Below are 12,486 nucleotides of genomic sequence, written 5' to 3'. Positions count from 1 at the left end.
GGACGCTCTGTTTTCTAGGAGCTTTCTGGATGGCATTGGGGTCATAGTGATGCTGGGAGGAAGGTATTTGGCAAATGGTGGAGGAAACAATGGTTTATTTATTTGAAAGGAAGAGGTAGGGAGAGAGACCTTTCATCCTTTAACCAGTGCTCTTATGGGATGCTGGCATGGTTGCTTGCTGGAGACACGTCTGTGGCGATACTGGAAAAGGTGGCAAAGAGGGCTCTTGTTGAGCTCCAGCAAATACATCAGGAGGAGCTGAAGTCCTAAAAAATGTATAGATGTTAAATATAGGCTTTTTCTTTTAGACTTATTTATTAGGGAGGGAAGGAGGGAGGGATGGAGAGAGAGAGAGAGAGAGAGAGAGAGAGAGAGAGAGAGAGAGAGAGAGAGAAACAGCGAGTGTTCCAAATGGAACACTCAAATGGCCACAGCAGCATTATCTGGGCCTGGCTAAAGCAAGAGCCAGAATCTCCATCTGGAACTTCCACTCTGGTTGTAGAGTCAAGTTCTTGGGCCTCTTCTGCTGACTTCCCAGGCACATTAGCAGGTAGCTGGATCTGATGTGGGGCAGCCGGGCCTTGAATCTGTACTCCAGTGTGGAGTGCTACTGTCTTAAGTGGTGGCTTGACTTGCTGTGACACTGCTGATTTCCTTGTACAGGTTTTTAAAGTAATTAACATCCCAGTTATAAACATTCTATCTTGGAAATGAACACTCCCTTTCTCTGGCCTATTGATCTGTCGGGTTCTTCCTGTTCCTGGCAGGTGGCCTGCACACATATCTCACCCACATTGCTGTGATGATTTATTTATGATGACAGTTCAGCCTGCATGCCGTGACTCAGGCTGGCGTTGGCAAATCCAGCTGTCATAATTTTCTTTCTTGGAAACACTTCGCTGGGTCTGCTCCTCACCCGCACCCCACTGACTCATGACTTTCATTCCATGGTCCTGGTTTCTCCCAGTCACATCTTCATCCAGCCTGTTCTGTCAAGTTGCCCATCCTGTGCTTTCCTCTGAAGAGTCTTATGGGAACATATGAGACCACACACAAGGAAACTGTTTCACCATATTTAGGCAAAATAAGTAATGTTTTAAAATATTTTATTTAAGCATTTATTTTAAAAAATGTTTTCTTTGGTCTTATTTCCATGGGATAGATGTGGAAGAGGTGTAGACACAGGATTGCTTAGGAGTAGATTGGACCTGAATCACTCAAGTGCAATGCCATAAGGTGGCCACACTTGAAACAATTGGACTCACTTGGTCTAAAGATCTAGTAGTGAAGTCAGCTTCTTAAATGGCTGAGGAGCCCTCTATATGTAGGTGAGCTGTAATTGTACAGAAACTGAGTCTAAATCCGTACAAGAAGGCCTCTGGCAGCTCCTTAGTACATCCCTTGCATGGTTTGGCACTGGCGTGCATCAGGGTAAGCCAGGGCTCCAACTAGTGCCTACTGCGCTACATACTTGTTCCTACAGTTATTATTATTTTTTAAAGATTTATTGAAAGGTAGAGTTAGAGAAGGAAAGGTAGGGATCTTCCATTCATTAGTTTACTCCCCAGATAGTAGCAAAAGCTGGAGCTGGGCTGGTCCAAAGTCAGGAGCTTGTGGGGTTCCCATGAGGGTGCAAGGGCCTGAACAGTTGGACTGTTCTTTGCTGCTTTCCCAGGCACATTACAGGAAAGTGGATTTTAAGTGGAGCAGCTGGGACTTGAACTGGTGCTCATATGGGATGCAGGCATTGCAGGCAGTAGTTCAACTCACTACAGCACAGTCCTAGCCCATTCTGTGTTAATTTTAAGTATTTTATAATTTTTATTTGGAAGGTACAGATAGATGACAGATAATGAAGACAGATGATAGGCAGAGAGGATCTTTACCCCTCAACTGTCTTAACAGCCAGGTCTGGGCAAGGCTGAAGTGAGGAATCCATCCTAGCCTCTCACTTGGGTGGCATGGACCCATGTGCTTGAGTCCCAGGCACATTGGTACGAAGTTGTATAGCAATCTGGATTTGAATTGGCACCCTGGTATGGAATGTGGGTGTCCCAAATGGTGTCTGATCCACTGTACTGATGCTGCTGGGCCAAAGAATTTTTTTTTTTAATTAAAAACATTTGGAAGGCAGTGACACGGTACGTAGACACAGATATCATCTGTCTGCTGGCTCACTCCCACGATGTCCACAGCAGCTAGGGCTGGTCCAGCTATTAAGTCAGGAGACAGGAGCTCAGTGTCTCCCGTTGTGGAAGGACACAAGTACGTGGATCAGCACCTGCCACCTGGGGTATGCACTAGCAGGAAGCTGGGATTGACAGTGGAGTGACGGCATTTGATAAGAGATGTGGGCACCTTGAGTGGCATCTTAACCACTCTGCCAGTCACCCCATAGTTTTTTCTTGAGAGCACACCTTTCTATGATCTTTTTGAAGACCCCATTGTATGTATGGACTTCAAATCTTTTTCATCAAAATAGTTATCTTTTATTTCCTTTCTGAAGCTCTCCTATATGTGTAGATGTTACACAAAGGCATATTTTGGCTTGATGAAATACTGAGTGCCTGCTCAGGAACACTCTAACATTAGTGTTTGTTTTCTGTCACAACCCAATGGTGGTGGTGGTATAATCTCCATCCCAGATTAGCAAACAGGTTCAGAGGGGAGTTTGTATGCAGATTTGAACTGGTCTCATTTCAGAGCCTGTGTCCACAAGGCTCTGCCCAGGGGTTCACAAAGTCGGCCAGGGACGTGTGTGACTGTACTTCGTGACCTGGAACTTAATGAAATGAAATCTTCAGGGAAAGTTCTGTTGGACTCTTCACTTCTGCTTCCCTATCTTAACACAATTTTCTGACACAGATTGCTTTTAAAATTTCTTATTTGAAGCTTGAGACAAGAGGTGTGTGTGTGGAAGGGAGGGAGGGAGAGAGAGAATGGAAAGACATCCCTGGTTCATCCCCACAAATGCCTGCAAGAGAAGCCAAGAGCTCAGAATCCAGTTTTGAGTCTCGTGTGTGACAGGAACCCAAGTACTTAAGTCACTGCCTGCCTGCTTCCTTCCAGGGTATCTTTAGCAGGGAGCTGGATTGGAAACAAAGGAGCCGGGGCTCCAACCACGTCCTCTGATGTGGGGCTCAGGGGTCCCAAGTGCTGACTTACCTGCAACACCAAAAGCCTACCTGTAATCGATAGTTTAAGAACATATTAGGAATAATCTTTTAACATGTTTTTTATTGAACATATGTAAATTTATCTTTATTACAAACACTTTACAAATTAAAATTTTTTTGTAAAAAAAATTCCAGGATTTATTATTGTACATTTGAAACAGAAATACATAAATATGAAGGTCATTCTCCAAGTATTAACAATACTCATGGAATCACTTCAATAAAATCTTACATAAACATCTGCATAATTAACTACACATTGAATCAACTTCCAAAGGATCAAATAGACATACAAGAGGAAGGTGATCCTTACAATAAGAGGTGTTTAAAAAAATCAATTGTAAATACCCTAAATATCTTTTCCAGGTGGCTTTTGGTCAGGAGAAAGCTTTGTTATATGTACATAAGGTAAACATGAACATCTGAAAATGGGAATATGTGATGTAAACTAAAGTTTGTCAGCTTGGTGTAAGGGGGAGTAACTACACAGACCATCCCTGGAACCAACTAGAATATAGTGTTTACACATCATTATGAGAATCACATACACAAGGGAATAAGGCTGTTGCTTTCCAGAGCAGTCTTAGACTGAGTTAATAGGTATATTCGATCCTGTATATTGTAGACTTCATGTTCTTGAGCATCTCAGCTATGAACATGATGCATAGTACCTAAGCCAACACATGAGTAGTGGCATAACACGATTCCGTCTTTACTACTTGGTTATATTCACAGGCTGTACCATCAGAACAAGAGAACTGAGCAGGCACAATTCCTGAGCTGCTCAAGGTTAAGAATGATAAGAAAACAAAATACAACTTGCCATACCTAAGAGCCCTGTCTGTCACTTGGAGCAGTGTGACACAAAGTAGGAAGCTTGACACTTTGGAGTGTTTCAATAAGATAATTAATAATGCTGTCAGCTTGAGCTTCCGCAGTGTGGTTTAGTCAGCAGGAAATTAGAAAACCTAAAATTACTTCTGCATGCTTTATTAAAACTTACTGCTCTAGAATCTGAATGTTTGGTGGTCAGAGATCTTTTCTTTCCAGGAACGAATGGGCCACAAGTGGTTCACCTCTGTGGCCCACAGCTTTGTATAACAAGGCAAATACAGAAGGTTCTGGTTTGGATATTATTCTGATTTTTTAAAATATTTTTTTATATGAAAGGAAATGAGCTCTTCCATCTGCTGGTTCACTCCACAAAAGCCTACAATAGCCAAGGCTGGGCAGGGCTGAAACCAGGAGCCCAGAGATCTACCTGTGTCTCCCACGTGGGCAGCAGGATACCAAGTACCTGCTGCCCTCCCAGGCCCCTTCAGCAGGAAGCAGGATGGGAAGCACAGTGAAAGGACCCGAACTGGCATTCCAATACTGGATGAAACACCCTAAACAGTGGCCTGGTCCACTGCACTGTTACGCCTGCCCCTGTTCTGACAGTTTTAGTCCAGGAACAGAATGGTGAGTTTGGGATTCTTGGTCAAGACTTTCCTAATCATAAGCATAAATATTCATTGGTATACAGAAAACTTAAAAAAAAAATCTCACCAAGAGGAATCAGTCATTAAGATGTAAACTCTTGGTCTGGGACCTTCTGTGCCATGCATGTCCCCTTCACATCCCACCTGGTCTCAGCTGCCAGCTGAAGTCCCAGGGAGCAGGTCTCTCTGCTGGCCTGTGCCTCCTCCCCAGCAAGATATTTAAGACTCAGTTTTTCTCATCAGATATAAAGCTCTGCAATACAATGAGCCTTTTTCTCTAAGACAGAACTAGCAAAAGATCTGCACATCTGCAAATTCTCCTAGGCTAGGTGATTGTAAACCTGAGTTTGAAAGGCAAATGATTAAGAATCTCCTTTTTCAATCCAATTTTATAAACTCAAAACAGAAACGAAGTGGGCTTGGTATCTGATAGTTTCTTCAATAGCTATGTGGTTAAAATACTAACAGTGTAGGCTCTATGAAGAGAAAAAGCAGAGAATAAGGCAGACCTGTGGGCAGCTGTCAGCACACACACTGAAGTGGTTGTGCTGAAATCTGAGGGCCAAATAGGTTGATGGAGATGGGACAGGGTGAATCCCAGCTGCCACTAATTATTTTCCCCCTAATCTATATTTTCATATTTACCACAACATAAGTCAGTTTAGCTAGTAGCTGCTAAATTGGTAGAGTCGTGATGTTTATGCTTTTCAGAGTCTCTACACATTTGCAGAATTCTGTACCATTCTGAACAATGACAGTCTGTCTCCCACCAGGCCAAGGTTAGCCAAGGATGAGTAGACGAGCAGACAAATGTCCTGTCTGACCACAGCACCTTTTCTATTTCAGACAAACGCCCCCAGTGAGCCCCATTTATAATTGAGTTTTATCATTTTTAAAACAATAAGGGCATTTGTAGAAGTGCCAATAAAAATAGAGCCTAGAAACTAAAATTTTGAAAATAGAAAAATATATGCCTTTAAAAAGTCAATAATAAATATTTCCTTTAAACACTATCTGCATTTCTCTATTAAAACTTTCTTTGACTTTCCATAATATATAATAAATGCATAATATATAATGAAATTAATTTGAAAACAGCAAGTCTTTGCCATTTTTCCTTGGTTAGACTAAAATGTTCAGGTCAATGTTTTTCTTCAAAATAAGTTTTAAAAATAATTAGTATAACAACCCAGACTTTCTTTTAACATTCAAAATATTTCAAAACAGGGTGTATCATCTTTTCAGAAACTTCAGAATCTACTTGTAAAAATAGTATTTGGTCAATGTGGAATATTCAATCCTTGAAATAGTTAAAAAAAAAAGTCCTAACATGAACTATTCAAAAAATTCTAAACCTCTATATATTTGAATATTAAAAATAATATAATTTTTTCTTATCTTGCCAACATGAAAATACCTTGACCAAAGGAATCCCACTCTGAATTAATATTGTTCCTGGGCTTGATTTTGGAAGTGAAGACTGTGAATTATTAGTTTTACAGCCTCTACGTTTCTCTGATGACTGATTTCTAAGGAAATGTTAGGTCTTTCCACATGGAAACTGTTATAAGATCAGAAAATCTCCTAAGGCCTATCTGCTGTCCAATTAAACTGAATCTGAACCACATGTTGATTTTAGAAGCTCTGTTGTATTTTGTTCTTTCCTCAAAAAGCAGTATCAGTTATACTATGCAGTAAGAAACATGCAAGTGATATCTAATCACATGGAACTTAAGTGGTCACTTCTGCCCTGTGCCAGCAGTGCCAAGCAGCTGTGGCCTGTCTTGTCCCCCTCCTGTGTCAAAATAATTTTCATTTTTCAGAAAGGGCTGAATTTAAAGAAAGCTGCTCAGTTTTAGATCATATCACAATTTCCCTCTTATTCAGAATTCTGATGTTTGAAGCCTGCAGATCTTAATGTTCAGTTATTTAAAATAGCTCTTCTGTTTGAATGCCTTATGGTAGCTTAACATTGACTAGTAAACTTGTTTCGACTCTCTTACAAAAGCCGTGCTGTTGGGGGGATCTGCAGCTCGCCTAACGTTAACAAGAAGCAACAGCATACACTGCATAGTAATTGCTTTACACTCATTAGCTTGTCTCCAACTTAAACTGTCATTTTGATTTATGACAGCTATATTTAGAATGATTATTAAGCATTTTGCATGTTTAGACTTTAGTATAACACTTCCCCAAAATATGAACACTGACATATTTATCAATTTTTGCATCAAAATGAGTTAAAATAAACTTAGTACATTACTGTAGGTAGTATAATACAGAGGATTTCCTTAACAGGAGAATACAACTATCTCGACAAAAATTCATTGGGTTCAAATTACAATTTCTATTGCCCCTCAAATGTCAAACTGAAATAAAAACATGGAGCCCACATGTGTTGAGCACCTCTGTCATAGACAAGTGCTGAATTCCTCACTGGGTAGAGCTCGAAGAAAAAGGCTTCCAGGCAGCACATGTGGGACCACAGGAACCTGGTGCGCCTGCGCACCTTGCCTGGAGCCTCACATCCCATGCTCCCTTCCCGTGGGAGGGGGAGCATGGCTGGTGGGTGCCGTGGAAGGAGAAATCGGCCTTGGCTTCATGGACACAGCTTCATTTTCTCTGAAGTGCTTGAAGAAAATGCCTGGACACAGCAACTGTCCACATGCAGTGGACAAGTGGGAAGCTTCTGTTGATCAGGGTGGCTTCTAGCGTTTGATCACGACTTGTTCATACGCACCAGATCCTACCCTGAAACAGCAGGAGGGAAAGACGTCACCACTTTGAGCTGCAGCGTTGGAATGGTTCTAAGCAGCAACACACTGTTTTTTTCATAGTACATGTTTTTTTTTTTTTCATAACATGCGTTTTTTTCCATGAACTATCTGAAGATTACTCTTATGCACAAATTTCAAAAAAATTGTTCACCAAAATAAATGTACTGCTTTATTTTATTTTCTAGGAACATTTTTTTTTCTTCTTTGTCCTGAAGTTCCCTTGTATAGGTACTGGGAGTGCATGAGGCCTTGCACCAAGTATATGATAATATTCTTCAGTTCTGTTGTTATCTTTTAAAAGATTATTTATTTATTTAAAAGGCAGAGAAAAGAGAGAGAAGAGAGAGGATGTCCTATTCTGATACACTCCCCAAACAGTAGCCAGGGCTGTACCAGGAAGCAGGAACTTGATCAGGGTCTGGAGGAACCCAAGTACTTGAAGCACCACCTGTGCCTTACTGGATGTCATTAGCAGGAAGCTGGGAGCAGGAGAGGACCCAGGATTTTAACTCAAGCACTCTGAAATGGGCCAAGGGCGTCCCAAGTGGTGCCTGTGATGCCTTCACATTGCCTTCAAGTGTCCATATGTGGTCAGCACTGTAAATTATTCCTGTGTAATGCAGGTTCAGAGAGAACGTGGCCTTTGAAGGACCTTGAATTCTTCACCAGTTTGGTGAGGCTGACCGTCAGTTGTCCCTTTAAATCTGTTCTCTCCTTCATGGTTGTATATGGGTACAGGCTGTTAGGCTAGAGCTGTATTTCCTAACCTCCCATACTTTGAAGATAATGGAAAATGGAATTAAAAGGTAAGTTAGTTTTGATGCAAAAAAATTTTTTTTGAAATATATACATAGTGTATTCAAGTTATGTGTTTTTGACAAACTTTTTAAACAGCCTCTGTAGATGTGACCAAACCTGTACTCTTTCTCCTATGTCACATGAACAGAAGAGATGTGCCAACTTCTACCCCGCTTGCTTAAAGGGAAGCTGCTTGGTGTGGACTGGGAGCAAACCAGCTTTGAGGGCACGGGCTATCAGGACATAAAGTAACCAAGTGGAGAGTCCCTGAGCCAGGGACTAGGCTTTGGGGGCACAGCTTTCTCTTCAGCCCGGCCCTTCTATTTCTGCTAAAGCAGTTTAGCCTTTACCCTAATATGCCTGAACCAACTGACTTCTATTAATGAATTCTGGAGTCTACTAAGAGAATTAAGATTTGCAAGCATTGTGAGCAAATTCTCAGTGAGTGCCCAAATGATGCTGGGTTTTCAGAACTTTCCTCGGTGTGTATGTTAAGCTGTATGCAGTGGGGGAAGGAGCGTGCAAGACAGTTTGGCATCAGCTTATCTTGCTGAGAGGTCGCCTAACTGCTAACAACAGGTACGTGACTCAAAACGTAACACTGTTTTGCTCTTCTAAAGACTAAGAACTTTGTTCTAAATTAAATTTTTTTTTAAAGATTTATTTTTATTATTTTTTCATTGGAAAGGCGGATATACAGAGAGGAGAGACAGAGAGGAAGATCTTCCGTCCGATGATTCACTCCCCAAGTGAGCGCAACGGGCCGATACTATGCCGATCCGAAGCCAGGAGCCTCTTCTGGGTCTCCCACGTGGGTGCAGGTTCCCAAAGCTTTGGGCCGTCCTCGACTGCTTTCCCAGGCCACAGGCAGGGAGCTGGAAGGGAAGCGGGGCTGCCGGGATTAGAACTGGCGCCCATATGGGATCCCGGGCGTGCAAGGCGAGGACCTTTAACCACTTGCGCCACCGCGCCGGGCCCTAAATTAAATTTTTATTTTGCAAATTAATGCTCCAACTGTCTCTTTACTGATATATTCGAAGAATACATATAAGGAAATTAACAAATTAACTTGCAAAAATATAATGCAAAGATAGAAAGCCTGGGCAGGTGTTTGCACCGCACCTCAAAATGTCTGGGTTCAGTGTTCACCTGTGGCTCCTGTCTGTCAGGGCAGATCCTGGGAGGCAGTGTGATGCCTGCAGTGACTGGGTGACTGTCACTCACGGAGGAGACCTGGATTGGGTTTCCTGGTGTCAGGCTTTGGCCCTCGCTCAGGTTTGGCCATCACAGGAATCTGAGTCATGAACTGGGAGATGGGAACTTGCTCTTTCTGTCTCTCTATGGCTTTCTGCCTCACTTTTTATTCGTTGCTTATCAAAGAAGTTGATTACAATACTTTCAGGGGCAGGCAAAGCGGCAAAACAGGCTAATCCTCTGTCTGCAGTACCAGAATCCCATTTGGATGCCAGTTTGTGATCTGGCTGCTCCAATTCTGATCCAACTCTCTGATAATGGCCTGGGAAAGCAACAGAGGACGGCTCAAGTCCTTGGATCCCCTGGCCTAATGTGGGAGATCCAGAAGAAGCTCTTGGCTCCTAGTTTTGGACTGGCCTGGCTCTGGCTGTTGCAGCCATTTGGGGAGTGAACCAGTGAATGGAAAGACCTCTATCTCTAGCTCTACTTCTATCTTCTCTTTCTGTAATATGTGCCTTCCAAATAAAAATAAATAAATCTTTAAATAAAAATTGAAAAAGATATATAGCCAGAATAAGGGAAACTGAGCTACAGTTCTTCTCTAGTAATTTCTAGTGTTTATACTCTCTAGCACCTGTCTACTGAAAACATCGCAATTGTCATTCACAGGGGCATTTTTTGAGAGTCAGTACATACTCCTTAAGATGATGACTGGATTACATACCTATTTGGAAGATGATGACTGCCAAAGGTTGTTCTTCCCCCGGGACCCACAAACAACCTCAGTCCTTCTTCTGCAACACACAATCAAAATGCCTGTTCTAAGTACCATTATCAGAATTTGGTGAAATAACATTCATTGTAATAATTCATTTTTTTTACATTCCAACTTGTTAAAGAAATACTTAAAAGATTAAAATTCTATACATGTTTTAGAGCAGTTATTTCAACTCCCTGAAAGTTCATTTTAAATGCAGGAATAAAGATAGCTCTTCCTTTAATTATTTCTCCTTATAACAAGTTACATAATGAGACAAAGTCCATTGTTAACTATACTATGTTTACTTTAGAAAGAGTAATTACACCTTTCAAATGGGTGGCATATAAATGTTTAGTTTTGGGGAAGAAGCTAAAGAGGGCATGTGAGGGGTTCTGTTTGTTACCATTGTTTCAAAACTACTACCCTTGCCTTCCAAATTATCCCGATGGCTTACAGTGTTCACAACAGATGCAGATAAAGCAGACAGTGAGCCACTATTAAAGACCACTCAAAGCCTCTTTACAACGCATCTTTTTTTAACTAAAGCTTGCTGTTTTTCCAAGTGGAATATTTATTCCCAGAAATAAACAAGCTGTAAGTTCTCTGGAGATTTTTCAATCTTTTTTTTGGTGGGGGGGCATGGAGGAGACTTGCAAGGATTTTATAAATAAGCAGCAGTGAGTATTATGGTGCACTGCCTCTTTTTACTGCTGACCACCTGGACTGGTCACACTTGCATTACAGTACTGTTTACTGAATGGTGAGATAGCTATACACCTTCCCACCTGGATAATTCACACCTGTATTGTAGAACTGTTCACTGAACGGTGAGCTACACACCTTCTGCACTGGAGTCCAGCGTGAAGTCTTGGCTTTGGAGTATTTTCTCTACAATATCATCAGCATCCACTCTGGTGTCATCAACTCGCTTCAGTTGAGATTCCACAGAATCTTGTTTCATTGGGCATCTTTGGGGGAGAATTAAATTTTTCCTCCTTTTTTATTACGTTATGTAAACAAAGGATGTGTGTAATTTAAATTTATCCTTTAAACTAAAAGAGTACCTCGAAAATTTTTCTGCAGCCACATCTTCTTTATCAGCTGTCTCAAGATGGGGTTCAGTTACTTTTTGCTCAATCTCATCACATGGTTCTAGAATACTTTCAATTCCTGTTGATGTACTTCCTACTGAGGTATTTCTTCTGTGGCACAGCTCAGAGAAACTGGATGACCGGGAGTGACATGAACTATAACCTGTAAGAGAAAACCACTTTGGGTATAAAAATAAAATCAAATTTCTGGCAATTTAACATCTTTCTCCTATATCATAGCAATTTCTAGTCCCTTTGAAACAATCAACAATTAAATTTCCCTGTTAGTCTCTACCTGATACTTTTGACTGCTGGCTTGCATAGCTTGATGTTCTAGAATGTCCACAGGCACCGAGTTCATCTGGAACAGAGGTACTCTTTGCTGAAAGATCTGTAATATGCCAGACCATGACGTTACAATGATTGCCAACAAGTTAATGGTCTTTCTGTATTCTAATCTGCAGACTTTGTGAACTGAGACATTCATTTTCAAGAAGAATGAGATAAAAAGTAACAGCTCTTTAGTACAAGGGAAACAACCATACTGAAAAAAATGCATAGTGCTTCTAAACACTTTTGCTCACTGAGGAACTGCACTTTCCTTAACATTAACACTGCTTTTCCCTTACAATCACTAGTTTTTGTGTTGTCTTTTTTTAAATACAGATGAATCAGTCTTGTATAGATTATTTTTAAATTTAGTAATAAATTCATTATAGCAGTTGGCATCCCTTAGGAACACTGGTTTAAGTCCCAACTGCTACATTTCTGATCCACCTCCCGGACAGCTTCCTGAGAGGAGGAGTGGAAGACGGAAACAGTCCTTGTGGATGAAGCTCCTGGTTTTGGCCTGGCCCAGGCCTGGCTTTCACAGACATTTGGGGAGTGAACCAATGGGTTTGGATCTCTGTCTCTCCCTCTCTCTGTAACTCCGTCTTTCAAATTAATGAAACACATTCTTTTTTTAAAGATTTATTTTTTTATTTATTTGTTTTTATTGGAAAGGCGGATATACAGAGAGGAGAGACAGAGAGGAAGATCTTCCGTCTGATGATTCACTCCCCAAGTGAGCACAACGGGCCGATGCTATGCCGATCCGAAGCCAGGAGCCTCTTCTGGGTCTCCCACGCGGGTGCAGGGTCCCAAAGCTTTGGGCCGTCCTCAACTGCTTTCCCAGCCCACAGGCAGGGAGCTGGAAGGGAAGCGGGG

At 41.5% G+C, this 12,486-nt stretch overlaps 1 protein-coding gene across 1 annotated transcript in view; it reads right to left on the bottom strand.

Moving 5' to 3' along the window:
• Window positions 1-3,222: 3,222 nt before the first annotated feature.
• Window positions 3,223-12,486, bottom strand: part of FAM102B (family with sequence similarity 102 member B) — a 65,403-nt gene continuing 56,139 nt past the window's right edge. The window contains exons 7-11 of the mRNA XM_040999348.1: window positions 11,573-11,668; window positions 11,251-11,440; window positions 11,027-11,154; window positions 10,151-10,220; window positions 3,223-7,408 (exon numbers count right to left, since the gene is read on the bottom strand). Coding sequence (XP_040855282.1) covers window positions 7,366-7,408; window positions 10,151-10,220; window positions 11,027-11,154; window positions 11,251-11,440; window positions 11,573-11,668 — 527 coding nt within the window. The 3' untranslated portion in view covers window positions 3,223-7,365. The remainder of the gene's footprint in view (window positions 7,409-10,150; window positions 10,221-11,026; window positions 11,155-11,250; window positions 11,441-11,572; window positions 11,669-12,486) is intronic.

Source organism: Ochotona curzoniae, unplaced genomic scaffold (assembly GCF_017591425.1).
Source record: "Ochotona curzoniae isolate NIBS_2020 unplaced genomic scaffold, NIBS_Ocur_1.0 scaffold_1037, whole genome shotgun sequence".
Taxonomy (NCBI): domain Eukaryota; kingdom Metazoa; phylum Chordata; class Mammalia; order Lagomorpha; family Ochotonidae; genus Ochotona; species Ochotona curzoniae.
Note: the sequence above shows the minus strand (reverse complement) of the source record. Positions and strands in the feature narration are given on the sequence as shown.